Source organism: Loxodonta africana, chromosome 17 (genome assembly GCF_030014295.1).
Source record: "Loxodonta africana isolate mLoxAfr1 chromosome 17, mLoxAfr1.hap2, whole genome shotgun sequence".
NCBI lineage: Eukaryota > Metazoa > Chordata > Mammalia > Proboscidea > Elephantidae > Loxodonta > Loxodonta africana.
In genome coordinates, this window is record NC_087358.1 from 78,127,389 (window position 1) to 78,154,388 (window position 27,000).

The following is a 27,000-nucleotide window of genomic DNA, read 5'->3' on the forward strand; positions in this document are numbered from 1 at the left end:
TATGGTTCATGGATATGCCTGGTGCATTCTTGGCCCAGGAGAAGTCCTAATGCAAATACTGTCCCCTTTAGTCCAATGAATTCAATTTTAACCCCCCTGAGGGTAGAGGGTAGAGAGAGCAGCCTGGTTTCTTCATAATCCCGCCAAGTGGCTAACGCTAGTAAACGTTAGCTGGGGGCAGACTGGAATGAATAAGACTATCATGCATGTATTTGAATGCTTCATGGTTCACATGCTCAAGAGAACCACTAATGCTTAATATTTATTTTTGGTTTTACTGTGTACTATCAACAAGACCTTGTTTTAATTGAGGTCAGAAGCTACCGAGTATCTAAGGAGCTATAATTACTTACATCCTGCTCTCTGTGGGAAGATGTTTTATGTATTTCTCCTGATCAGACTAGAATAATTCCCTAAAAATAAAACATTGAAAATAAGGGCCTGATTCTTTTTCCCACTAAAAGGAGTTTTAAAAAATTGTCAATGTGTATTAAATTACATATTCATTAAATAGAAATCAAGAAAATGCTGAAGCTATCCCAGTACATTATACTTAAGAAGTATGGTGACATTCTTCTCATTTCCCACACACTCTTTTTTCAAGGGGAAGCAAAGGAGGAAGAAGAGAGGCAGGGGAGAGAAAGAAAGAAGAAAATAAGCTGAAAGTGAGATTTTCTTTATTAGACAAGGATAGATGTGTTCTTCATTCTATAAGCCCTGCAATTTATGTACAACAGTGAGGCACTTGTGGTTCAGTGGTAGAATTCTCACCTCCCACGCGGGAGACCCAGGTTCAATTCCCAGCCAACGCACCTCATGTGCAGCCGCCGCTTGTCTGTCAGTGGAGGCGTGCATGTTGCACAGGTTTCAGTGGAGGTTCCAGACTGAGGCTAGGAAGAAGGGCCTGGTGATCTACATCCAAAAATCAGTGAATGAAAACCCACACAATGGTCTGATCCGTAACCAATCACGGGGATGACACAAGACTGGGTACTGCTTTGTTCTGTTGTGCATGGGGTCCCCGTAAGTCTGGGGTGGACTCGACAGCAGCCAACAACAACAATTACAACAGACTCATTCAAACTACTCATTGTAAGTGAAATTTGTTAAAAAACCAGCCCGGCCCAGAGGTTCAGTACAGACTGTTGGTATAATCCTGCTTCACTTGTTACCTTGACTGAGTGACAGAGATTCAAGACTGCACAAAAGCCAGGCTCTGACTCATCCAAACTACTAAGGTAATATGAGGTTGATGGAGAGTGCTTGCTCTAACGATGTAAGTAAATTGAACCCAACACTAAGTAGTAAAAAGGCCATGTACCACTTGAGGCTGCTTAGCTCATGTTCAGTCTCAGAAAAATTATGAGGTAGCCAAAGAAGCAGCTAAGCACATGCCAGAAGACAAGTGGGTATAATTAAGAAAGTAACTATGTATTTTGAGAAATGACATCCGGGGCTATATAGTAGTCTCTATTTATATATGTCTGTTGGGGTCCTTTGATATTTGTAAATTCCCCAGTGGAAGGATACTACAGTCTACTGTTCTTTAAAAGACTTCGAATGTGAAGTACAGAGCAAGTATTAAACGTGAAGAGAGGCTAGTATTCAACACTTCTCACCCTCTTCCAGCACCAGTGTAGCTCTTTTCTCAATCAAGAGGTGATTGGTGTTCATAGACACCAGAGAAGGTGTACATCTGTGACCTGAGAAGTTTGCTTTCTAAGACTCTCAGTTTTGCCAGGATGCTCAGCTTGGCTAGGCTGTGGCTATGAGTGTAAGGGGACCCTGGGCAGCACTTGAGGGTTAATTTTTGGGAATCATTCTTTTTCTCCTGACCTTATTTTTGCTCAAAGCACATTTAGTAGCATTGCGAGATTGGTCATCAAGCTCCTGGAGTTTTCCTTTCTAATTGGCCTTTCTGTCACTTGGTGGAAATGCGTTTCTGTAGGTCAACGGGAAAAGTGCCGTGCGAGCCCACCTGAGTCCCTTGGTTTCCTGGATGAATGTCAGCAGTGTTACACGTCACATTTTAGATACGGAGAGGGACCTCACTGTACAAGTTCACTAAACTGGGGATGCCAGAAAGTGATGCTGTCTCCTTGGATCAAAGAAGGATATGATCAATGATGCTGGCCAGCTCCAAAACCATCCTGGAATGACAGATGTAGAAATTCCTATCATTTGGACCAGATGCCGGTTAGAAAGCTAACCATCTATGACCAACTTAGTGTACAACCAACTGGGTGGTGCAAATGGTCGAGTGTGTGGCTACTAACTGAAAGATTGGCGGTTCAAACCCACCCAAAGGCACCTCAGGAGAAAAGCTTGGTGATCTGCTTCTGAAAGGTCACATCTTTTGAAAACCCTGTGAAGCACGGTTCTACTCTGACACACATGGTGTTAACCACAAGTCAAAATTGACTCCATGACAACCGGTAAGGAAAACGGCTAATTTAGGTTCTGGACATTGCTGCGTGGTCATGCTACTCTGAGGGCTAACCTTGTCTCTCAAAATGTTCTTTTATACTATCAAGTAAGTATAAGAGGCACTCTGGTTAAACATTATATTAATAAGTACCACTTTCTCCCTTCACCACCTGCACTGATATTTCTCCTGATCACTTATGGGCTCAATCCTGTAGACAGGTTCTCAGCTCGGTTCTTAGAGAACTCTGTCCTGTAAATGTCATCACAGAAATGTCATCAGCCCTCGCATCGCCCACAAACGGGGAGCTCCAATAAGGTCTGTTACTGTGTAATAACTCTACGATTACTCACTCTACACCAAAACAAAGCAGTCTCTCTGGAACAACCTCTTTCAGATGTAACCTACTCTTCAGTTTAATATAAAATTAAATAAGCAAATAAATCAAGGAGGGACTGGTGAGAATGAGATATAGATCAAATTCTCATTAGTGAGTTACCTTCCCTTTGTCTCTCTCTCTCTCTCACGTGGTAGAAAAGCCGATTTGTGGCTTAAGCCACCCCTAGTCATATTTCTAAGCGGTCTTCATCTACTAGAAAACTTGTCATAATAAACTGTGTGTTTATCATTCTGTCACACTACAACTAAAACCTTTTTTTGTAATAAATTGTTATAAAACGAATAAACAATGTGATAATTGCGCCTTCAAATTTTACACCATGTAGCAACAATAATCCTCCTCCTAATATTGTGAGAGTCTGTTAGCACCTTTGAAAAGGCTGACCTAGACTGTGAAGAGGAAACGCCTCAAACAGGAAACACATTCCTTGCTGTTTACCTAGGGCTCTGTGTATGCGTGCCTACACCATTGCTGCCCGCTGGGCAAGAGGAAAGATGTGGCCTGAATTTGTCCTTTGATGTGTGAAAAAGTAGACAGAATTCAAAATCCATTAGTACAGGCAAGTCCTCTGAGCAGGTTCTTCACTTAAGTCCCCAACATCGTGGGGTTTACCAGAAGTCTTTGGGGTTCTATTGTGGTCTTTTCCGAGGCACCTGAGGAAAAGGTTGAATTTTATCTGCGGGCATCAAACCTCTGAGCTGTCACTGCTGTGGCTCTGTGGAGGCACCATTGGCTGGCTGCTGCCTGAGCCGTCAGGGGCGTCCTTCCCCCTGGGCTTCCCTTTGCTCTTGCACATCACGGCTGCAATGACAGCAAGGCAGATGGCCAGTAGCCCTGCCGTGACGCCTCCGACGACGGTGACCAGGCTGACGTCAGAGCTGGGGTGGTTGAGCTCCGGAGGTAGGACACTGTCAGGAGGAACTCTCCCTTGGGGGGTCTGCTGCTTGTAGGTGCGGTCCAGGGCGATGTGCTGGATGTTTGTCCCGCGGTTATTTTTTGCGCCAATGTCCTGTGCCAGCGGGGGTATGCTTCTGATCTCCCTCTTCTTCTGGCTCCTGGTGGATGCCTGGGGCATCCCTGGGCTAAACAGGGAGTGGTACTGGTACTCCACACTTCTTTTGCCAATACCTCCATTGGCGTTGTCTTTGGATCTTACCGTATAGATTGCATGTATGTACCATTCTCGGCCAAAAGAGACCTAGAAAACACAACTCTATTCGTTAGAACATTAGACGTTATGCCAACCTAGTTCATCATTATTTGCAAGAGAAATTATGATATTAAGTGATTATTTTATTTACTTATTTTTGGGTGCACATTATCTCCAAGACATTTTATAAAGCATTTTATAAGATACTCTGTGCAGTGCTTAAGGGGATCGTGCTGAATTTCAGAGCTATGAAGAACTTTACACGGTATACAGTCTAATTGATTCATTAAAAAAAAAAAAAGAACAAATAAAAATGGATAGCAGTTCAGTGACTTCCTCAAAGTCACTCAAGCAGTTAGTGGTAGAGGTAGGACTAGAGCTCCAACCTGCTGAACGTCGGCCAGGACTCCTTCCCAGTGTGTCTGGCTGCTTAAATTACATATCAAACCACAGGGAAAGTCCGTTTTCGTGCTTTTCCAGGGCTTGTGAAAAGAAGGGATTTTCTGATTGCTCTTTGAAGCACTCAGGATTAGAGAGGTCAGATAATGTCAGAGTTGACAGTAAAAACGCAAACAGGCAAAAAAAAAAAAAATCCTACCTCAACTTCCTGTTTGAAAAGATGCTGAATAACAAATATGCTTCCTCTAGCTTGCCTCTGTAGGTTGAATAAGGATAACAGGTTTCCCCAAGCCCATCTTTGTCTGGACAGATGTCAGAAAATTTCCTAAAAGGCCCACTTGTTCCCGCAGGTGTCCACGATGGGACACGTCTCTGAATCTGCCTTGTTTCTCTGCTCGCTGTTGTTACAGCGCATGTCCCCTCTCTACCTTCTGCCTCTGTGTCACTATTTTCTACCTTGACTTATGGAGTCTCTGAGAGTGGAGACTTTGTGTGCTGTGCACAATTACTGCTCTAAGTCGTGCAGTTCACACAAGATCATTCTAGTAAAGAGGGTCATGAAAAGTCAATAGGAAGGAAGTTTTGAATAAGAAAAGCAGAGCCCCCAACTGTCAGACTTGGATTTATATTCTGAATATGCAGAATAAGCGTCTGCATCACACACCTTCTTAGAAGAACATTAATATATTGATAAAAATAACAATAGCTAGAGCTTGTCGATGCTCGCTGCGTGCCCAGCACAGGGTTTCCTGGTTTACACGCATCGTCTTATTTCATGTTCATGCCAACAGTAAGAGTTACTACTAGGACTGCCATTTACATACGACACATCTTAGGCATGAGAGTTAAAAATCAGTGGCTTCGAGTTGACTCTGACTCGTTGTGGCCCCACAAGTGTCAGACCAGAACTGTGCTCCGTAGGGTTTTCAGTGGCAGATTTCAAAAGTAGATCCCAGGTCTTTCTTGAGGCACCTCTGGGTGGGTTTGAACCTCCGGTCCTTCAGTTAGCAGCTGTGTGTATTAGCCATTTGCACCACCTGGGATTCCATAAACCAAAAAAAAAAAAACCCCAAACCCGTTGTCATCGAGTCGATTCCGACTCATAGCAACCCTGTAGGACAGAGTAGAAATGCCCCGTATGGTTTCCAAGGAGTGCCTGGTGGATTTTAACTGCCAAACTTTTGGTTAGCAGCCGTAGCTCTTAACCACTATGCTACCAGGGTTTCCTGGGATTCCATAGGTAGGTTAAAGAGCCTGCATGTAAGTACAAATCTATTGGAAGTACTCTTGTCATTAGCCCACCTGAAAGAGTGGTGCTGAGTCGACTTTAAATCCATCAGATCCAGGTTGATTCACTAAGAGAATGGCTTCAGGGTCATCCACTGCCAATTTGGCATTAAACAGGACACTTCCAAAGCTGGTGGCTTGGGTCTCTGGCTGAGCTCTGTCCTTTAAATAAGGAAAATGATGATTGCTTTAGATAATGCCAAATGTTGCAAGCCAAGAATGATTTCATATTCATTTTGTGCAGGTACAAATTACCATAAAATGTCATCGATTGGTTTAATTTTAAAAGATGCTATAGTTTAGAAATGTAAGACAAAAAGGCTCAATCTTGAAATCTATCTAGTTCATTGTTTGGGTCAGAACACTTACCACAATTTTAAATCTATGTAAGAGTGAAGGCGAATCTGCTAAGCACCCATACTCTTCATTCACTGGACTGTACTTGGGGACGTATCCATCGGTCCCAGTGCACAGGAACACCTTCTCAATGCTGCAGTAAAAGGAATCGCCCAGATTCTGCACAGGATCTACCATCACACGGCCGTAAATTGTATCACCTAGAACAGAGACAAGGAGATGTTATTTCTGTTAGGTGATAAGGTGTATCTGTGTGACACTAGAGACGACTGCTTTCTCTGCCTGCTCTGGCATCAAATGTCAAAGACTTTATTGCATTAATGTCACTATCTGGTCCACTCCCGGGCCTCGCTTGGTAAGACCACTTTGCACATTGATCACAAGTGGCTGAATATTTTTCGGCCTTCAGATACTTAGCCGTCAGTGAAAACAGCCTCAGTATGGCCTATAATTCGACCTTCATAACATTCCATTGTGGTTGAGCTCAGTTTATAAGTTAGTTGGGAAGGTGCAGACTAATACAACACAGAATAACACTGAAAAAAACTTCAATGACAAAGACTAAACAGCTTTAGTTGATTTAAAAAGAGGGTTTATTTGATCATTTACTTCACAGCTATGCACTGAATAGTTACCACAGGTGCCAGGTATTTTGCTAGGTGCTGGGGATAAACCACTGAACAAGACAGGCATAGTCCCTGCCCTTGAAGCATTTACTCTCTGATGTAGTTTCAGTATTTGAGTCTATGCAACTTGAAAAAAACAATACTGATCAAAAGGGGAAAAATGTGGAACAGAATTTTAAATTTTCATGAACTCCAGACTTTCTGGAGCCATGGAGGCTGGATGAACCCCCAAAATTACTCTTCTGAGATAATCTTTTAACGTTAAACCAAAAATATCCTCTAAAGCCTTCTTAAAACCAAACAATAGTTTAGCTTAACTAGTTAAATAATGTCTGCCTTGAACATTATGAACTATCTATGTGGGATGAAATTGACAACAGCAACTTGAAAGATTAGATGGGACCCTTAAGGGGCAGTGAATTTATGTTAATGGCAGAGGAACAACACAGAAAAGGAGGGTGAGAATGGTTGCATAACTTGAAGAATGTAATTGGTGTATGTTTTGCTGTGTATATTCTCAACAACACCAAAACACAACAAAAATCCAGACCTGTTTCAAAAGTCACTTTCCCCAGAATAGAACTCCTCCAGTAACATATACCCAATTCCAGTGACCACCCCCAAAGCCCTGCCAAAATGATAACTCAGTTATATTCTCAAAGCCATAGAAGAGGTTATAATTATACACTCAAACATGATCCCATAAAGCAAACACTGCAGACACACATGGTAAATAGACAGAGCAACCTTCCCCTTTGTAAAGTCATACCTTCCGCAAAAGCAACGTCACTTTCTTGCCCAAAACCCATCGATCCATCAGACAACCAGAGACTCTTCTTGGAGAGCAGGTACATCTGGGTGTTCAAGCTGAACTCAGCCGCCACTGGGTCACTCACCTAAGACAAAACGCACAACCCCTTGTATGTGTTGTTCAGGGTTCTGATGGTGCCCAGACACATGGCTCACAGGTACACAATCCACTGTGATCAGCCAGTGTGGAACACCAGACACTGCACTGTAATCTTCATGCCCAATCAAACCAATTTAGGGAATTGTAATACTGACTTTGTCTTTATTAAGAAGGCAAACCTGGAAGGTTAAATCATTTTTTGAATACAAACAGCATTGCTTGAGCTCATCTCCACTGGTATAAACAGTTAATGCTCTCGACCACTAACAGAAAGATTGGAGGTTCCAGTCTACCCAGAGGTGCCTCAGAAGAAAGGCCTGGTGATCTACTTCAGAAAAATCAGCCATCAAAAACCCTGCGGAACACGCTTCTACTCTGACACACATAGGGTTGCCATGAGTTGCAGAAAACTCAGAGGCAACTGGTATAAGGGGTTTGTAAATACTATTATCCACTGATTTACAAATCCTTATACTAGTTGCCTCTGAGTTTTCTCCAACTCATGGCAACCCTATGTGTGTCAGGGTAGAAGTGTGTTCCGCACAGTTTTTGATGGCTGATTTTTTGGAAGGGATTTGTAAATACTATGATCCATTGGGAAACCCTGGTGGCGTACTGGTTAAGTGCTACGGCTGCTAACCAAGAGGTCAGCAGTTCGAATCCACCAGGTGTTCCTTCGAAACTCTATGGGGCAGTTCTACTCTGTCCTATAGGGTGACTATGAGTTGGAATTGACTTGACAGCAGTGGGTTTGGTTTTTTGGTTTTATGATCCATTGGTGCCCTGGTAGTGAAGTGGTTAAGAGTTTAGGCTGCTAACCAAAAGGTCAGCAGTTTGAATCCACCAGCCGCTCCTTGGAAACCCTATGGGGTAGTTCTACTCTGTCCTATAGGGTCACTATGAGTTGGAATTGACTCCATGGCACATGACAACAACAACAACAACAACAATGATCCATTGAAGGCCAATATTTAGTATACGTTCTTGGACCAAAGGTAGCATCAAAATTCTTCTAATACATAACAGCAATTTGTACTCTGAGGAGGTCTGAACTACAGGATTTCCCTTCACCTTGAAGAACAAGAAGAAGAAGTGCGGAAGAACTCTGGGGAAAATTCTCAAATGTCCAAGGCAGCAAACTCCAGAAGAAGATAAGATCAGATAAGAAAAAAATTACCCTCACATTCTTTTTTTTTTTTTTTGAACATTTTACTGTGGTTTGGGTGAAAGTTTACAGAGAAAATTATTTTCCCGTTCAACAATTTGTGCACATTTTGTTTCGTGACCTTAGCTGTGATTCCCTCAATGTGCCAGCACTCCACCCTCTTCATCCCTGGGTTCCCCATTTCCATTCGCCCATCTTTCCTGCTCCTTCCTGCCTTCTGAATGTTGTTTTTGGGCAAATGCTGCCCTTTGGTCTCGTATGGTTGACTGTTGTGAGGGACACGTTCCTCACGGGTGTTACTGTTCACTTTCTAGGCTGTTCAGTGTTTGGCTGAAACTTGATTTCCGGGAGTGGGTTCTGTTCCAGGTTTGAAGGATATCTAAGGGCCATAGTCTCGGGGGTTCCACCAGTCTCTATCAGACCCATAGGTGTGGTGGTTTTTTTGTGTGAGTTTCATTTTTTTTCCTGCAGTTTTCTCCCACTCTGTCCAGGACCTTCTATTATGATCCCTATCAGAGCAGTTGGTAGTGGTAGCCGGGCACCATCTAATATTCTGGTCTCGGGCTAGTGGATGCTGTGGTTTGTGTGGTCCATTAGTTCTTTGGACTAATTGTTTCCTTAAGTCTTTGATTTTCTTCACTCCAGACAGAAAGAGTACAATAGTTGTATCTCAGATGGCCACTTGCAAGCTTTTAAGACCCCAGACATTACTTGCCAAAGTAGGATGGAGAACATTGTCTTTATGGACTATGTTATGCCAGTTGACCTCGATGTCCCCTGAGACTATGGTCCTAAGCTCTAAAGCCCAGTGACCCAGTCCCTCAAGATGTTTGGCTATAGCTAAGAAGTTTTTATAACTATGCCCCCTGTGTGCTCTACATGGATGTATTTGTAGCACATACACATATATGCACATAAAAATTTCCTCAGCCAAACCTATATGTGCTTGTGGGTGCACTCCCATATGCCATCCCACACCTGTTCAGCTTACATATCTACCTATGAACCCACTTGTAAATTAAATTTTATTTTACTGTGTTTTAGGTGAAAGTTTATTGCACAAATCAGTTTTTCATTAAAAGATTTTATACACAAATTGTTCTGTGACATTAGTTGCAATCCCCGCAGTGTGCCAGCATTCCCCCTTTCCCTTTCCACCTTGGCTTCCCATGTCCATTCATCCAGTTTTCCTGTCCCTTCCTTCTGTTTCCTCTTTGCCTTTGGGCAGGTGTTGCCCATTTAGTCTCTATACAATTGATTGAACTAAGAAGCAATGTTCCTAATGTGTGTTATTGTTTGTTTTATAGGCCTGTCTAATCTTTGGCTGAAAGGTGGACTTTGGGAGTGGGTTCAGTTCTGAGTTAGCAGGGTGTCTGGAGGCCGTAGTTTCAGGGTTTCCTCCAGTCACCGTCAGACCAGTAAGTCTGGTCTTTTTTTGTGAATTTGAATTTTGTTCTACATTTTTCTCCCATTCTGCCCGGACCCTCTGTTATGATCCCTGTCAGAGTGGTCAGTGGTAGTAGTCAGGCACCATCTAGTTCTTCTGGAATCAGTCTTGTGGAGGCTGTGGTTCATGTGGTCCTTTAGTCCTTTGGACTAATATTTTCCTTGTGTCTTTGGTTTTCTTCATTCGCCTTTGCTCAGAACTTGCTGGGACCAATAAATGTATCTGAGATTGCTGCTCTCAAGCTTTATGGACCCCAGGCGCTATTCATCAAAGTAGGATATAGAACATTTTCTTTATGAACTATGTTATGCCTATTGACCTTGATGTCCCTTGAGAACATGGTCCCCAGTCCTTAGCCCCAGTAACTCAGTCCCTCAAGGTGTTTGGATGTATCTAAGAAGCTTCTATGACTTTGCCTTGGTCAAGTTGTGCTGACTTCCCCTATATTGTGTGCTGTCTTTCCCTTCACCTAAAGTAATGCTTGTCTGCTATCTAGTTAGTGATTTCCCTTCCTCATCCCTCCCCTCCCCCATAACCATCAAAGATTGTTTTTTTCTGCATGAAAACCTTTTTTGGGGTTTTTATAATAATGGTCTCACACAGTATTTGTCCTTTTGTGATTGACTTATTTCACTCTGCATAATGCCCTCCAAATTCATCCATAATCTGAGATGTTTCACAGATTCATCACTTTTCTTTATTGTGTGTAGTATTCCATTGTGTGTATGTACCATAATTTGCTTATCCATTTATCTGTTGATGGGCACTTAGTTTGTTTCCATCTTTTTGCTATTGCGAAGTGTTGCAATTAACATGAGTATGCATATGTCTATTCGTGTGATGGCTCTTACTTCTCTATGATATATTCCTAGGGGTGGGATTGCTGGATCTTATGGTATTTCTAGCTTTTTAAGGAGGCGCCAAATCGTTTTCCAAAGTGGTTGTAACATTTTACATTTCTACCAGCAGTACATAAGAGTTCCAGTCTCCTTGCAACCTCTCCAACATTTTTTTTTTAATTAGTGTCAGTAATGTTGGGGTGAGATGGTATCTCATCGTAGTTTTGATTTACATTTCCCTGGTGGCTAAGAATCACGAGAATTTCCTCCTGTGTATGTTACCACAGGAAACCCTCGTGGCAGTGTGGTTAAGTGCTACCGCTGCTAACCAGGCATTCCTTGCAAACCCTATGGGGCAGTTCTACTCTGTCCTATGGGGTTGCTATGAGTGGGAATCGACTTGACGGCAAAGTTTTTTTTTTTTTTTTTTTTAATGTTACCACCCAAATGTCTTCTTTGGTGAAGTGCCTGTTCATATCTTTTGCCCATTTTTAATTGGATTATTTATCTTGTTGGGGTGTTGAAGTATTCTACACATTTTAGAGATTAGACCCTTGTTGGATATTTCATAGCCAAATTTTTTTTCTCAGTCTGTAGGTTCTCTTTTTATTCTTTTGGTGAAGTCTTTCGATGAACACACGTGTTTAATTTTTAGGAGCTCCCAGTTATCTGTTTTACCCTCTGGTGGTTGTACATTGTTAGTTACAGTTTGTATTGTATTTATGCAGTGTATTAGGGCCCCTTACGTTGTCCCAATTTTTTCTCCCATAATTTTTATAATTTTAGGTTTTATATTTAAGTCTTTGATCCATTTTGAGTTAGTTTTTGTGTGTGGTGTGAGGTATGGGTTCTGTTTCATTTTTTTACAGATGGACATCCAGTTTTGCCAGCACTATTTGTTAAAAAGACATTCTTACATATTTTTATATTATGAATATATATTATATATTTATGTCTTTGTTACTAAGGTGTGTCTCTTGTGGATAGCATATTGATGGGTTTTGCTTTTTTTATCCATTCGGCCACTCTCTGTCTCTTTACAGGTGGATTTAATCCATTTATATTCAGAGTGATTATTGTAGGTATGAGTTTATTGCTGTTATATTGTTGTGATTTTTTTTTTTTTTTTTTTTTGGTGCTGACATTTTCTTTGTTCCTCTTACTTTCTTGTGCTGAGTTCTTTTTGTTTGTGGATTTCCTTTTCTTTTGTTATTATAGATTTTGTGTTAATTGAGACTTTTTCCTGTTTTTTATTTTGATGAGTAGGTTTGTTAACTTTCTTTGTGGTTACCTTGAAATTTACCCTTATTTTCCTAAGTTTGAGCCAGCCTTTTATTACTTGATATCACCTTGACTTCCTCTCCTTTTGAAAGTTCTATACCTATACCATTCATTCCCCCTTTTATTTTTTTCACATTGTTGTCATTTACAGATTGATGTCTCTTTCCCTGTTTTAAGTCTTTTAGCTTTGTTTTATTATTATTATTATTTTACCTAGATTGTTATCTGATTGATGCTGTCCTGTGTTCTAGACTATGGTCGTTGTCTGACGTTGGTTTTGTTAACTGAAGGACTCACTTTAATATTTCTTGTAAATTTTGTTTGGTTTTTACAAATTCACAAACTTTCTGTTTATCTGGAAATGTCCTAATTTCACTGCCATATTTGTGAGAAAGTTCTGCAGGATATGTTATTCTTGGTTGGCAGTTTTCTTTTTTTTTCCCAAGGTTTTATATATGTCATTCCATTGCCTTCTTGCCTGTATAATTTCTGCCAAGTAATCAGAATTTAGTCTTACTGTTTCTCCTTTGTATGTGACTTTTCATTTTCTTGAGCTGCTCTCAGGACTCTGTCTTTGGTTTTGGTGCATGTGATTATACGTCTTGGTGACTTTTCTTTGGGATCTATCCTATATGGGGTTCGTTGAGCTTCTTGGATTGTGAACTTTTTGTCTTTTGTGATATTTGGAAAGTTTTCTGCCAGTAAATCTTCAATGATCTTGTCTTTGTTTTCCATTTTCTCCCCATTCTGGAACTCTGATCATGTGTAGATTTTTGGTCTTGAGAGTGTCCCACATAATTCTCAGTTTCTTTTTTTTCATTTGTCTTTATACTTGTCTCTGATTTTTCCTCAAACAAATTGGTAACCAATGATTTGTCTTCAATCTTCTTGATTCTGTCTTCCCTGGTTTTAAATTTGTTCCTGAAACCTTCTATTGAGTTGTCCATTTCTGAAATTTTGTTATCTCTTGGATTCCTAGTTGCTTTTTTTTTTTTTTAATGATTTCTAATTGCTTATTTATTTTGATGTTTTGTTCTTGTATTATTTTCCTGAATTCTTCTATTGCTTTGTCTGTGCTTTCCTTGATTTTGCCTAAATTTTTGTTGGTCGTTTGTGTTTCCAGAGTTCTGGTGGTGCAGTGGTTAGCTCGGCTGCTAACAAAAAGGTCAGCAGTTTGAATCCACCAGCCTTTCCTTGGAAACCCTATGGGGCAGCTCTTCTCTGACCTACAGGGTTGCTATGAGTCAGAATCAACTTGATGACAACCATTTCTTGTTTTTATTTTTTGCTTTTGGTCTGTGTTTATCATGATTTTGTCTATTTTCTCCTCAGTTTTGTCTGTGTTTTCCTTGATCTCTTTCCTAATCTCTTGTTGTTGTCAGGTGCTGTTGAGTTGGTTCTGACTCATAGGGACCCTGTGTACAACAGAATGAAACACTGCCTGGTCCTGCATCATTCTCACAATCATTGTTATGCTTGAGCCCACTGGTGCAGCCACTGTGTGAATCCATCTCATTCAGGGTCTTTCTCTTTTTCATTGACCCTCCACTTTACCAAGCATGATGTCTTTCTCCAGGAACTGATACCTCCTGATAACATGTCCAAAGCATGTGAGACAAAATCTCTCCAACCCTGCTTCTAAGGGGTATTCTGGCTGTACTTCTTCCAAGACAAATTTGTTCATTCTTTGGCAGTTCATAGTACATTAAATATTCTTTGCCAACACCATAATTCAAAGAAGTCAATTTTTCTTCAGGCTTCCTTATTCATTGTCCAGCTTTCACATGTTTATGAGGCAACTGAAAACACCATGGCTTGGGTCAGGCACGCTTTGGTCTTCAAGGTGATATTTTGAATTCCATATCAGGTTGTTTCACTCCATTTTTTTTTTTTTTTTTTTTACTGGAAGGTCATCTGATTCTTTGACACTTGCCGGAGCTATGTTGCCCTACATTTTTTTTTTTTTTTTTTTATGTTTTGATATTGTCTGCTCTCTCTGAGGCATTAAAGTATTATTTTCTTTATTTATTGACCATTTGTTTCATACTGCTTCTTTGATTTGTTTTGATATGTCAGAGCAAGGGCAGGGGGCCAAGCACACTTTGCTGCTTGCTTATCTGTGGGCATGATAATGTTCACTACCTTGTTTGGGTGGGCAGGGCAGCAGGAGGCAGGGTGAGCCTGCTTCACTGTACACTGGTTTGGTGAGGTGGCTGAGGGTGGACTTGGCGGGGTGGGGGGTGCTGCATGCCTCCTGATGTTGGTCTAGCAGTGTGCAAGCTTTCATAGCCCCTGTCTTAGTCATCTAATGCTGCTGTAACTGAAATACCACAAATGGATGGCTTTAACAAAGAGAAATTTATTCTCTCACTATCTAGTAGGGTACAAGTCCAAATTCAGGGCCTCAGCTCCAGGGGAAGTCTTTCTCTCCCTGTCCGCTCTGGAGGAAGGTCCTTATGATGCATCAGTCTTCCCTTGGTTTGGGAGCACCTCAGTGCAGGAACCTCAGGTCCAAAGGACACGCTCTGCTCCCGGCACTGCTTTCTTGGTAGTATGAGGTCCCCAACTCTCTGCTTGCTTCCCTTTCTTTTTATCTTTTGAGAGATAAAAGGTGGTGCAGGCCATACCCCAGGGAAACTCCCTTTACATTGGATCAGGGAGGTGACCTGAGCAAGAGTGTTACATCCCACCCTAATCCTTTTAACCACAGGCAGAGATTATGATTGATAACACATAGGAAAATCACAAAATGGAGGACAACCACACACAGCCTAATTAAGTTAACACATATTTTTTGGGGACACAATTCATTCCATTATAGCCCCTCACTGGATAAGCAGGGGTGTCCGATGCAGAGTGGTACAGGCTCACTTCCCTCTGTTGAGCAGCTGCTTGAGTGGCAGGAGGGTAGGGAAGCATGGGTTCAGTGTGGTGGTAGCCCTCAGCTGGAGTTGCTCTAGCTGCAGCGGCATGGTGATGGATGGTGGGAAGGGGATGTTGGGTATGGGACTAGATATGGGAAGAAACAAAAGAAGAAACAGAAGAAAAAAAAAGGGGGCATAGCTGGTGGGTGAGGGCATGGTGGGCCTGGGGGCTGATGGGAAGGGGGACAGGTTGTGGATGGGGCTAGATGGGAGGTAGAAAGCAGTGGGCTAGTGGCTTTCTAGCCACAGCCATGTGGCATGGACTGGGGAGAATGAGGAGAGGTGGCTTATAGGGCTAGGTGGGAGGAAAAGAAAAAAAATAAAAAAAAGGAATGGTAGGATATGGTGGGTAGGGGAGGGTGGGGGCAGATGGTGGTAGGTGGTGGTGGGGGGACACATGCTGGTTGCAGGCTGGTAGCTCCCTACCCATGGCAGGGCTGGCAGGAAGGGGTAGAGGTGGGGTGGTACAGGGCTACGTAGGAGGGAGAAAGAAAATGAGAAAAAGAAAAAAAAAAATACCAGCAGGTGGAGGCAGGGAAGTCCCAAACTGGTGATGTGCCAGTAGTTCTCTACCTGTGGTGGTACGGTGTGGCCCAGTGGGAAGGTATAGAAGTAGCATATGGGTCTAGGTGGGAGGAAGAATGAAAAGGAAGACATGGGGTAAAGAACAGCACGGCAGGAGCCAGCAGGTGGGGGTGGGGTGGATCTGGGCTGGTGGTAGGCGGGTGTCACTCTAGCAAATGTGGCGCAGTGTAGCCTGGTGGGAAAGGATAGAGCTGGGCTATGGGACTAGGTGGGAAGGAAAAAGAAAAGGAAGTAAGGGGGAAAAAAAGGAAAAGGAAAAGAAAAAAAAATGGTGCAGCATTAGCCAAAGGATTGGGGGAGGGCAGACCCAGGCTGTTGGCGGGCCAGTGCCTCTCTATCCAAGGCAGCACGGCATGGCCTGATGGGAAGGGGCAGAGGTCGGATACAGGCTAAGTGGCACGGAGAAAGAAAAGGAAGAAAGGGATAATAATAATAAAAAAAAAATGATGTTGCAGGAGCCAGCAGGTGGGGGCAGACCCAGGCTGGTGGTTGGCCTGTGTCTCTCTAGTGTTGTCTAACCAAGGCAGTATGGTGTCGCCTAGTGGGAAGGGGTAGAGGTGCGGTACAGGCTAGGTGGGAGGGAGAAAGAAAAACAGGAAAGGGAAGAAAAAGAAAAAAATAATGGCATAGCAGGAACTGGTAGGTTGGAAAGGGGCAGACCTGGCCTGGCGGCAGGCCAATGTCTCTCTAGCCAAGGTGTGGCTCAGTGAGGTCAGTCCGGAGGGGTAGAGGTGGTAGATGGGGCAGAAGAGTGAGGGGTAGAAAAGCATGTTTGTCTTAATCATCTAGTGCTGCTATAACAGAAATACCACAAATGGATGGCTTTAATAAACAGAAGTTTATTCTCTCACAGTCTAGTAGGCTAGAAGTCCAAATTCAGGGTGTCAGCCCCAGGGGAAGGCTTTCTCTGTCAGCTCTCGAGGAAGGTCCTTGTCATCAATCTTCCCCTAGACTAGGAGCTTTTTCTGCAGGAACCCCAGGTCCAAAGCATGTACTCTGCTCCTGGAGCTGCTTTCTTGGTGGTATGAGGTCCCCTTGTCTCTCTGCTTGCTTTTCTCTTTTATATCTCAAAAGAGATTGGCTTAGGACACTATCTAATCTTGTAGATCTCATCAATATCCCAAAAAACCAGTGCCGTCGATATATAACTGACACTAATCCATTTCATTAACACCATAGTGATAGGATTTTACAACACATAGGGAAATCACATCAGATGACAAAATGTTAGACAATCATACAATACTGGGAACCGTGGCCTAGCCAAGTTGACAGATATTTTTGGAGGACACAATTCAATCCATAACAGTGTTTCTCTGGTTACTGGGTGCTCTGTTTCCTGCTGGGAGCTCTGTGAAACTGCCTTCCTGTACTTCCTGTTCAGGGTTGTTGCTGGCTGTGCTCCAAAATGGCGACACTGTGCTATGTTAGCAGGGGACCTCCACTCTGTATGTCTCCTCATTGTTTTCCTTCAGTTTCTTCATTCGGTGTTTGATATATTTCTTTATCCCTTCATTTGATGCTTAGGGCTCCAGGACTGACATTTGTATGTGTTCTACTTAGTTTTTTCGGTCTTTGGTGCAGATGGACGATGTGCTGTGTCTTTCTAGGGCACCATGTTGGCTCTGCCCTTTTGTTTTTATTGTTATCGTAGGACTGTGTACATAATAGTATTTACCATTGTTTCCTTTTACTCTTGTGTTCCTCCCAGTGTCTTCCTTTGCCTTGGTCATGTTGTACTGGCTTCCCCCCCCATTGTGTATTGTCTTTCCCTTCACCCAAGTTAATTCATGTCTAAAACCCTGGTGGCGTAGTGGTTAAGTGCTACGGCTGCTAACCAAAGGGTTGGCAGTTCGAATCTGCCAGGCACTCCTTGGAAACTCTATGGGGCAGTTCTACTCTGTCCTATAGGGTCGCTATGAGTCGGAATCGATTTGACGGCACTGAGTTTGGCTTTTTGTTTTTATCTAGTTAGAGATTTTCCCTCCTCCCCCTCCCATCCCTGGTAACCATCAAATAATATTTCTTTCTGTGTGCAAACCTTTTCTTGACTTTTTATAATCTTGGTCTCACATAATATTTGTCCTTTTGTGATTGGCTTATTTCATTTATAATGTCCTCTAGGTTCATCCATGTTGTGAGATGTTTCGTTGATAAATTATTTTTTAATGTTGCACAGTATTCCAATATTCATTCATCCACTGATGGGCAGTTAGGTTGTTTCCATCTTTCTGCTGTTATGAATAACACTGCAATGAACATGGGTGTGCATATGTCTACTCATGTCATGGTATTATCTTACATACTCTTAAAGCTATGGATTTTATGTCCTGCACTAATAACAGTTAAGGGCAATTTTTCCCTCCCTGGCTTCCTTCCTGTCTGACTCTCTTTTTTTTCAGCATGCAAGAATGAAATTCATCTGTGTTAGAAAACATTTTTTTTTTCTGATAAAAGCGACCATGCCTTAAAGTCACTGGACGCTATAATGAGACACACCTGCTGAAATCGGATGTCCAGGTCAAAGGTGACAGCCTCTCTGGGGTTGCAGGTGATGGGCAGGCGGTAGTCCTGGTGCGGTGGTAGGGTACAGGGCAGTAGTTTCACGGTGTAGGTGCCTGAGTAGTCCCGGACCTTGGAGTCAAAAAGGGGACATTGTATTTCCACTTAAATATCTGAGGTGTGAGCTTAGTAAAGGAAAATTATGTGAGAGCCTTTGCTACTTACTGCAAAGTCAGACATGAAGCTCCACTGCTGCACGGGCTGGTTATAGGTTGGCTCACTCCTTATGAGGCGGAGGGAGAATGTGAGGCCTGGATGATCAGCTGACATGATCATCGAGCTTGTGAAGGATGCTGGAAAAGTGGCAATAATAATTATGTTGCTGTTGTTAGTTGCTGTCGAGTCGATTCTGACTCCTGGTGACCCCAAGTGTGTCAGAGTAAACGGAGCTCCACAGGGTTTTCAAGGCTGTGGCCTTCCATAAACAGATTGCCAGACCTGTCTCCTGAGGTGCCTGTGGTTGGGTTCGAACTGCCGATCTTTCAGCTAGTAGTTGCGTGCTTAACCATTTGAGCCACCCAATAGTAATAATAATAATAAAAATAATGATATAGTAAAGGAGTGTATAAATTTTTCGAAGCACCTTATCACACATTGTTTGCTTTTATTCTTACAGTAAGTCTGTACAGAAGGCACGTTGGAACAATTACCCTGATTTTGCAGATGAAGAAACTGGGCTGGGAGCGACCATGTGACTCTCCTACAGCGAAGGCATGCACTTTCTGATTCCTAACCCACTGCTCTTTCCACCTGATAATTGTGTTTGAAGATCATTGCGCAGAAACACTCAGATTGTTTAGGGCTGCTTCCCAGGGGGGCAGATAAGTGCAATAAAGGTTGATGTGAATGCTTTCATTGTGCACCAAGGCTAGGCGCTGAACTCAAATTGTCTATCAGCATCAACACAGCAGGGCAAGCCCAATTTACCAATGGAATCTAATTCTAATTAAAAAAAAATTAGATTGCCTGAAATTGTGCTGAACAAAGATGTGGTTTATTAGAAAGGTGGACATGTGGAAGGGGACTGGAAAGGCCAGGAAACCCTCCTTTTCCAGGACTGGCAATCCCAATAAGGCAAAATGATTCATTCTGGTCCTGTATTTCTTGCAGCTCAGTCTGTTAAAAATACAATGAGCCCTCTTAGCTTCCTGAGTATTCAGCCTGTTCTCTCCTTTTCAGAGCTCATGCCCAGTAAAAGGAAGGACATGGACTTCTAATAAAATGTTCTTTAAAAAAAACCTAGACATGGGGCTTTATTGACCGCTGTCTTATTAATCAGATCCCCTGGTGGTGCAAACAGTTAAGTGCCTGGCTGTTAAGTGAAAGTTTGGCAGTTCGAGTCTATCCAGAGACTCCTCCGAAGCAAGACCTGGCAATCTACTTCTGAATACTCAGCCACTGAAAACCCTCTGTCTACTCAGACACACGTGGGGTTACCATGAGTTGGGGTCTCTTTGATAGCAACCAGTACTAGTACCTCCTTGTCGAGTGGAGTGGCTGTTAAGGGGTAAGGAATCTTACCAGGATGTGACAGCACAAACAAGCCATGGAATTGAGCCTCTGTCTTGAAGTTCACGACCAAGCGCCCCTCTTCACTGAGGCGCATGCTGGTTGGGTATAAAGAACCTACAATGGCAGATGGTACACAAGAGGGGGGTTAGGTGACCAGGACTCCTACTGCACAGATGTCCCCCAATATTAGTTCAGATTCTTCTCATCTTTAAGCATTCTAGGCAAAGGATATTATTTGAAGAATTCTGAGGGATAAGGCTTAGAGGCAAAAGTATTTTTGTTTTCTTTTCTATGGGGAAAAGGTGTCTAGAATGGAGGAAAAAGAGAATTAGGTAACATGAGTGAAGTCCAGATGAAATATACAGGTTGATTAGGATAGGACAAGATTTTTTAAGTTTTATTCTGCAAAAATAAGGTGTCAATGGAAAGATATGACCAACTTGTCAAAACTGTGGAGATCTGGATATGTAGGTGGAAAAGGGGTTTATGTTCTACAGAATGATTCCAAACCCATAGGCATAAAGAAAACTCTGAAGCTTTCCCAAGAAATGCCGCAGCTGGACAAAAGTTGGCTCCACTCCAGATATAAGAAGGAAATAGGAAATCCTTACATTAGAAGCTGAGAACCACAAAAGAAAAAGATTCACTCAAATGTACATTTTCTAAGGCAAGATACAGAATAAAAACATTTGAAATAATCCAGAATGTTTGTTGGGATGACCATATTACCTTTCACATAGCCCTAAGATAACCTCCATGTGTTTAATATAGCTAATTTATATTTTCAATGCACCATTTTCCCTCTGACTCGTAAAAAAATAAGGCAGGTGTGCTGCTGCAGACATACGTGGAACCAGAATCATAATGTATATCTGAAAAGAGACAGCACTAAGTACTGATGGATTAATTAGTGTTATGCTTGTGGACTCTGCAGTATGCTTCCACAATGGCAATGGAAACACGGATTTACAGATGGTTATGGGTCCAACAGTAAATGGCACTCATCACCACTGTTCCAAGACAGTCAGTTAAAGTATCACAGAATAATACGCTGTTAGAAGGAAAAGAGATTCCAGAAGTCTAGTTTGTCACTCACAGGAAGCTGAGTCCCAGAAACATAAAGGGATACATTTGTGATTATAAAAGTAGTTAGCTGTAGAATCAGAACTAGGATCAAAGGCACAGTTTTTACTGGACTTTAAAATTTACCTCCCATTTTCAGAAACTAAAATGTGTAACTTTTTCTATTGGGTTCTTTCCTCATTTTCAACTGAAACTATCTCAATGCATTCTCTAGAGCCCAAGGAAATATACAGACTGTGTTGTGTCACCTAAAGTGGGCTGGAAGAGCTAAATATCCATGTAGAAAATTAAAATAGTCACGCGTTATGCAAAATTTGAAGCACAGGAATGATTTAGTTAAAATAAAGGGTTTATCTATAACAAAGATGAAATCTTCGTAAAACACTGAATAGAAAAATGCCATAAATTGCAAGTTGCTTCTGTTATTTCCAGTTACAGTAAAAAATCCTCTACAGTACATAAAACAGTACGACAATTACAGCTTTCCAAGTCTTAGTAACGCACCTTGGAGTTCGGCTTCTGGTGGGCTTCCAATTCCATCATTCCACAAGATGGCGGTGTCATACACAAAAGTTAGACGAAGCTCTGACTTCAGGTCAAAATGTTGCCATCCTCCAACCCCCACAGGTGAATGGAACACATAGGAGACATAGAGTGGAACTCGAAGGGTCACATAGGACTGCACTAGGTTCAGTACCTACAAAATAAAATTAATTTTATCAACGTGATTCAGTGCCCGTTATCTAAACAAACCTAATTTTATACAAAAAAAAAAAAGAAATTTTTTTTTTTTATGTTCTTATTTCGCTTAACTGGAGATTTTGTTTAATCATCGAGGAAAAGAAATTATAGCATTTTACAACACTATTTTCCTTCGTTTAATTTTGGATCGATCAGATAGTTGTTAATACACTACCTTCATTTGCAACAAAAGATATGTAGCGGAAACTCTTAAGCTGCATTATTTTCAGCACACTCTATTTACATAGCTTTTTAAATTTAAAACACCTTCATTAAGATATAATTCACACACCACACAATACACCCGAAGTGTACAATTCAACAGTTTTTAGTAATTCAGAGAGTTGTATAAACATCACCACAATCTAATTCAGAACATTTTTATCACTCCACAAAGAAACCCTGTACCCATTAGCCGGTGGGTACAAACCACGGGCCTTTCAGTTGGCAGCCTAGTGCTTAACCACTGCACAACCGATGGGTGTGGGTTTTTTTTTTTTTTTTTTTAACCCATTAGCAGTCATTTCCATTCCCTCCTGCCCCTAGTCCCAGGCAACCACTAGTCTACTTTCTGTCTATGAAGATTTTCCTATTCTTGGTATTTCATATTTCATATAAGGAATCATAAACATGTAATTTTCTGTGACTGGCTTCTTTCATTAGTGTAATATTTTCAAGGTTCATCCATGTTGTGGTATACATCAGTACTTCATTCCTTTTTATAGTTGAATAGTATCTTGTTGTGTGGATAGACCACATTTTATCTATCCATTCATCAGGTAATGGACATTTGGGTTGTTTTCAGTTTTTACTTTTACGAATAATATGGACTACTTTTAATTACTATCATATAGAGAAAAATGGAACACAGCAGGAAAGATCTGGAAGCAAATATGTCAGTAATGGCATGTAATATTTTAGATGTCTCAGGAATAATTAGTTGAAGTGTCTGAACGTTACACTTTCCTTCATGCATCTATCTGGTGGGCTGGGGGGTAGTGAAAGCTGGACTAACAATTATTTATTGAACACTTACCACATTTCAGACATTGGCCTAGATTCACAATAAAAGCTATTTAATGTTCTCACTTTCCTCCATAGCAAAACCCAAACACACTGCCGTCAAGTAGATTCTGACTCATAGCGACCCTACAGGACAGAGCAGAACTTCCCCATGGCAGACTGCCACATCTTTCTCCTGGAGAGCAGCTGGTGGGTTTGAACCACTGATCTGTCAATTATCTGCCTCCATAATTACACTTTTACATTTATGTGTGGATGGTCAGATGGACAGATGAGTAGATGGACGGATGGATGATGGAGAGAAAGAGAGCTGACAGGAAAATAAAAGCTTAAAGAAATACAGCTGCTGAGTGGCTCTGCCAAGATGGGAACCCAGTCTTTGGCCCATGCTCCTCCCACTTGGCCTGACTGACCTCCTGCCTTCCAAACAAAGCTGAGGTCAGTCCTAAGATCATTTAACAAAGTTCATCACATTTGGTTCTCAAAACAGCTCTGTAGAGGAGTAGAGCAAATACACTTATCCTCTTCATACACGAGAGGAAGCCAGCTTCGGTGAGATCACACACCTCAGAAGTCAGAGGCAGGCTTTCTGATATCAGTCTAGTTCTCCTTCCACACTGAGCTGGCAACAGAGAATCGTGTACACAAGTTGGTGGAGCATTTAAACTGCGAAAACTATAATCTCCCATTTTATCATGGAGTCACCTCCTCAAATCACAAAAATAATGACCTAAATTGTCAACAAAAACACATAAAAGAGAACCATCAACTGAACAAGTTACTGGATTCTTAGTTATTGGATTCTCAGCTTTATCAGTTGCCATTGATTCAATTCCAACTCATGGCAACCCTATGAGTGTCAGAGTAGAACTGTGTTCGATAAGGTTTTCAATGGCTCGGTTTTTGGAAGTAGATTGCCAGGCCTTTCTTCCAAGGCATCTCTGGCTAGGCTTCAACTTCCAACCTTTCAGATAGTCACTGAGTACATTAACCATTTGTACCACCCAGAGACTCTGCTTAGTGGCTGGCACACCCGATTACCTGTTAAATCTTGGCCAGCAAGAGAGAAGCTTTGCAGTAGAAGTCCTTTGAGATAGTATTTTCTAAGGGCGGATATTATTGCTATCATTGAGCCATTGACCTTGACATGTGGTTTTAACATTCCAGCAGGGTACTGGAGATTGATTAAGTCAATCCACGTGACACTGGTAATTAAGATCAACATTCCCTCCTCGGATTTTAATAAACCATTATTTTTTAATTAGACTTTACACATGGTTTCCAATCAAACTTTCTAGGTGCTAAGAATAATTTTTGCTAACATTATACTCTGCCCATCAAACCTCATGGAATGTGCCATTTTCATTCACTTCTTATGAATAACTTACTTGGAAGCAGAGCTCCCTGGCTGATCTTTACTTGCATTCATTTGATTCTTGTGGTGACCGGCTTGAACATTTCTGAACACAATCAACATCTTATTGCTCTTCCTTGCCCACCATGGGCAGGTCTTCTCTTTGTGTTCTAAGAATCTCTATCTGGAAGAACTGAGGTTTACATGGAACTACCCTGATCGCTCAGGTCACCTATTCATTTCTTAAAAACTGAAGATTACAATGCAATTGTCTAAATTCTAGACTTCCCCTTAAAAGAACATTTAATTTTCTTTCAGCCGTCATCACAAGACTTTCTAAAGTATTTTTTTTATACTAAAAGAAAAGAAATACGTCTAATCTGGTACACTGCTCTTTAAGAAAAAGAGACACAATGAGTGACTTCATATGTTGTCAGTGATGTTTGAAGTTTCATCAAAAAAGGCAAACAACATTTTAAATTCCATATTTAAAGGAACAGCATAAAATGCAAATGCCTTGGAAAAGGTAGCACACTGACCTAAATGTATTACACTACTACTAAGTGTCTAATAACTGTCAGTAGACAAATATTTGGGGAGGGTGTTGCCTGCGTAAGGGTTATAAGAAAAGCTACTGTGACTCGGGTATGGATGGTGAAGGGCAAGAAGAAAGCTGGGTACCCCCAAAAGAAAAATTATACTGACATTGTAGTCTATAGTGGGAGCGAGTGTTGGGGAACAATTACATTTAAAATTCAATTCTTCACTTATTTTAGACCTATACCTGCAGCTATCATTGTTACACAGCTGGTGGCACACGCCACTTGCGCTTGACTGCTAACCTGAAGGTTGGTGGTTTGAACTCACCCAGTGGTGGCTACAGAAGAAAGGCCTGATGATCTAATTTTCTAATGATTACAGCCAAGAAAACTCTATGGAGCAGTTCTGCTCTGTAACTCATGTGGCCACCATGAGTCAGAATTGACTCAACGATAACTAACAACAAGAACATATATATACTAATAAAAACCGGACTAGATTTACCTCGTTTCTTTACAACTTCCACTTGAGCAAAGGCGTATTTTACGGGTGGGAACTTAAACCATGAAGAAGGTTGCCCAAGATTATTCAGTATAATCAGGATTAACACCCAAGTACCTAGACCACCTCTGTTCCACACAAATATTATGTGAACCACACATATAATTTAAAATTTTCTAGTAGCCACATTGTAAAAGGTAGAAACAGGCGAAATTAATTTTAATTATATATTTAACTTAACATAATATCAAACATATTTTAATATGTAATAAATATTAAAATTATAAATAAGACATTTTGTATTTTTTTTTGAGCTTAATCTCTGAAATCAGGTATGTGTTTTACATGCACAGCGCATCTCAGTCTTTATTTTTTAATTTTCATTGCGCTCTAAGTGAAAGTTTACAAATCAAGTCAGTCTTTCACAAAAAAACTTATATACACCTTGGTACATACTCCCAAATGCTCTCCCCCTAATGAGACAGCCCACTCCCTCCCTCCACTCCCTCTTTTCCCGTCCATTTCGCCAGCTTCTAGCCCCCTCTACCCTCTCATCTCCCCTCCAGGCAAGAGATGCCAACATAGTCTCAAGTGTCCACCTGATTCAAGAAGATCCAGCATCGCTCTCCAACCCATTGTCCGGTCCAATCCCTGTCTGAAGAGTTGGCTTTGGGAATGGTTCCTTTCCTGGGCCAACAGAAGGTCTGGGGGCCATGACCACCAGGGTCCTTCTAGTCTCAGTCAGACGATTAAGTCTGGTCTTTTTACAAGAATTTGGGGTCTGCATCCTACGGCTCTCCTCCTTCCTCAGGGGTTCTCTGTTGGGTTCCCTATCAGGGCAGTCATCAGTTGTAGCTGGGCACCATCTAGTTCTTCTGCTCTCAGGCTGATGTAGTCTTTGGTTTATGTGGGCCTTTCTGTCTCTTGGGCTCGTAATTACCTGTGTCCTTGGGTGTTCTTCATTCTCCTTTGGTCCAGGTGGGTTGAGACCAACTGATGCATCTTCGACGGCCACTTGCTAGCATTTTAGACCCCAGATGCCACTCTCCAAAGTGGGATGCAAAATGTTTTCTTAATAGATTTTATTATGCCGATTGACTTAGATGTCCCCTGAAACCGTGGTCCCCAAACTCCAGCTGCTGCTAGGCTGGCCTTTGAAGCATTCAGCTTATTCAGGAAACATCTTTGCTTTTGGTTTAGTCCAGTTCTGCTAATCTCGCCTGTATTGTGTGTTGTCTTTCCCTTCACCTAAAGTAGTTCCTATCTACCATCTAATTAGTGAGTACCCATCTCCCACCCTCCCTCCCTCCCCCCTCTCGTAAGCAGTTTAAACTATTTCTCCAGTTCTTATAGTAGTGGTCTTATACAATATTTGTCCTTCTGCAACCGACTAATTTCACTGAGCGTAATGCCTTCCAGGTTCCTCCATGTTATGAAATGTTTCACAGATCCCTCACTGTTCTTTATCGATGCGTATTATTCCATTGTGTGCATATACCATAATTTCTTTAACCATTCATCCATCGATGGGCACCTTGATTGCTTCCACCTTTTTGCTATTGTAAACAGTGCTGCAATAAACATGGGTGTGCATATATCTGTTTGTGTAAAGGCTCTTATTCCTCTAGGATATATTCCAAGGAGTGGGATTGCTGGATCATATGGTAGCTCTATTTCTAGCTTTTTAAGGAAGCGCCAAATCGACTTCCAAAGTGGTTGTACCATTTTACATTCCCACCAGCAGTGTATAAGTGTACAAATCTCTCCACAGCCTCTCCAACATTTATTATTTCGTGTTTTTTGGATTAATGCCAGCCTTGTTGGAGTGAGATGAAATCTCACTGTAGTTTTGATTTGCATTTCTCTAATGGTTAACGGAAACCCTGGTG

The 27,000-nt window shown here is 41.7% G+C and overlaps 1 protein-coding gene across 1 annotated transcript in view; it reads right to left on the reverse strand.

Annotated features, from left to right (window-relative positions):
• Window positions 1-3,353: 3,353 nt before the first annotated feature.
• Window positions 3,354-27,000, reverse strand: part of FREM2 (FRAS1 related extracellular matrix 2) — a 282,364-nt gene continuing 258,717 nt past the window's right edge. The window contains exons 17-24 of the mRNA XM_023551368.2: window positions 21,457-21,649; window positions 19,879-19,983; window positions 18,523-18,650; window positions 18,295-18,429; window positions 7,414-7,540; window positions 6,031-6,218; window positions 5,677-5,823; window positions 3,354-4,023 (exon numbers count right to left, since the gene is read on the reverse strand). Of these exons, the coding sequence (XP_023407136.2) occupies window positions 3,511-4,023; window positions 5,677-5,823; window positions 6,031-6,218; window positions 7,414-7,540; window positions 18,295-18,429; window positions 18,523-18,650; window positions 19,879-19,983; window positions 21,457-21,649 (1,536 nt within the window). The 3' untranslated portion in view covers window positions 3,354-3,510. The remainder of the gene's footprint in view (window positions 4,024-5,676; window positions 5,824-6,030; window positions 6,219-7,413; window positions 7,541-18,294; window positions 18,430-18,522; window positions 18,651-19,878; window positions 19,984-21,456; window positions 21,650-27,000) is intronic.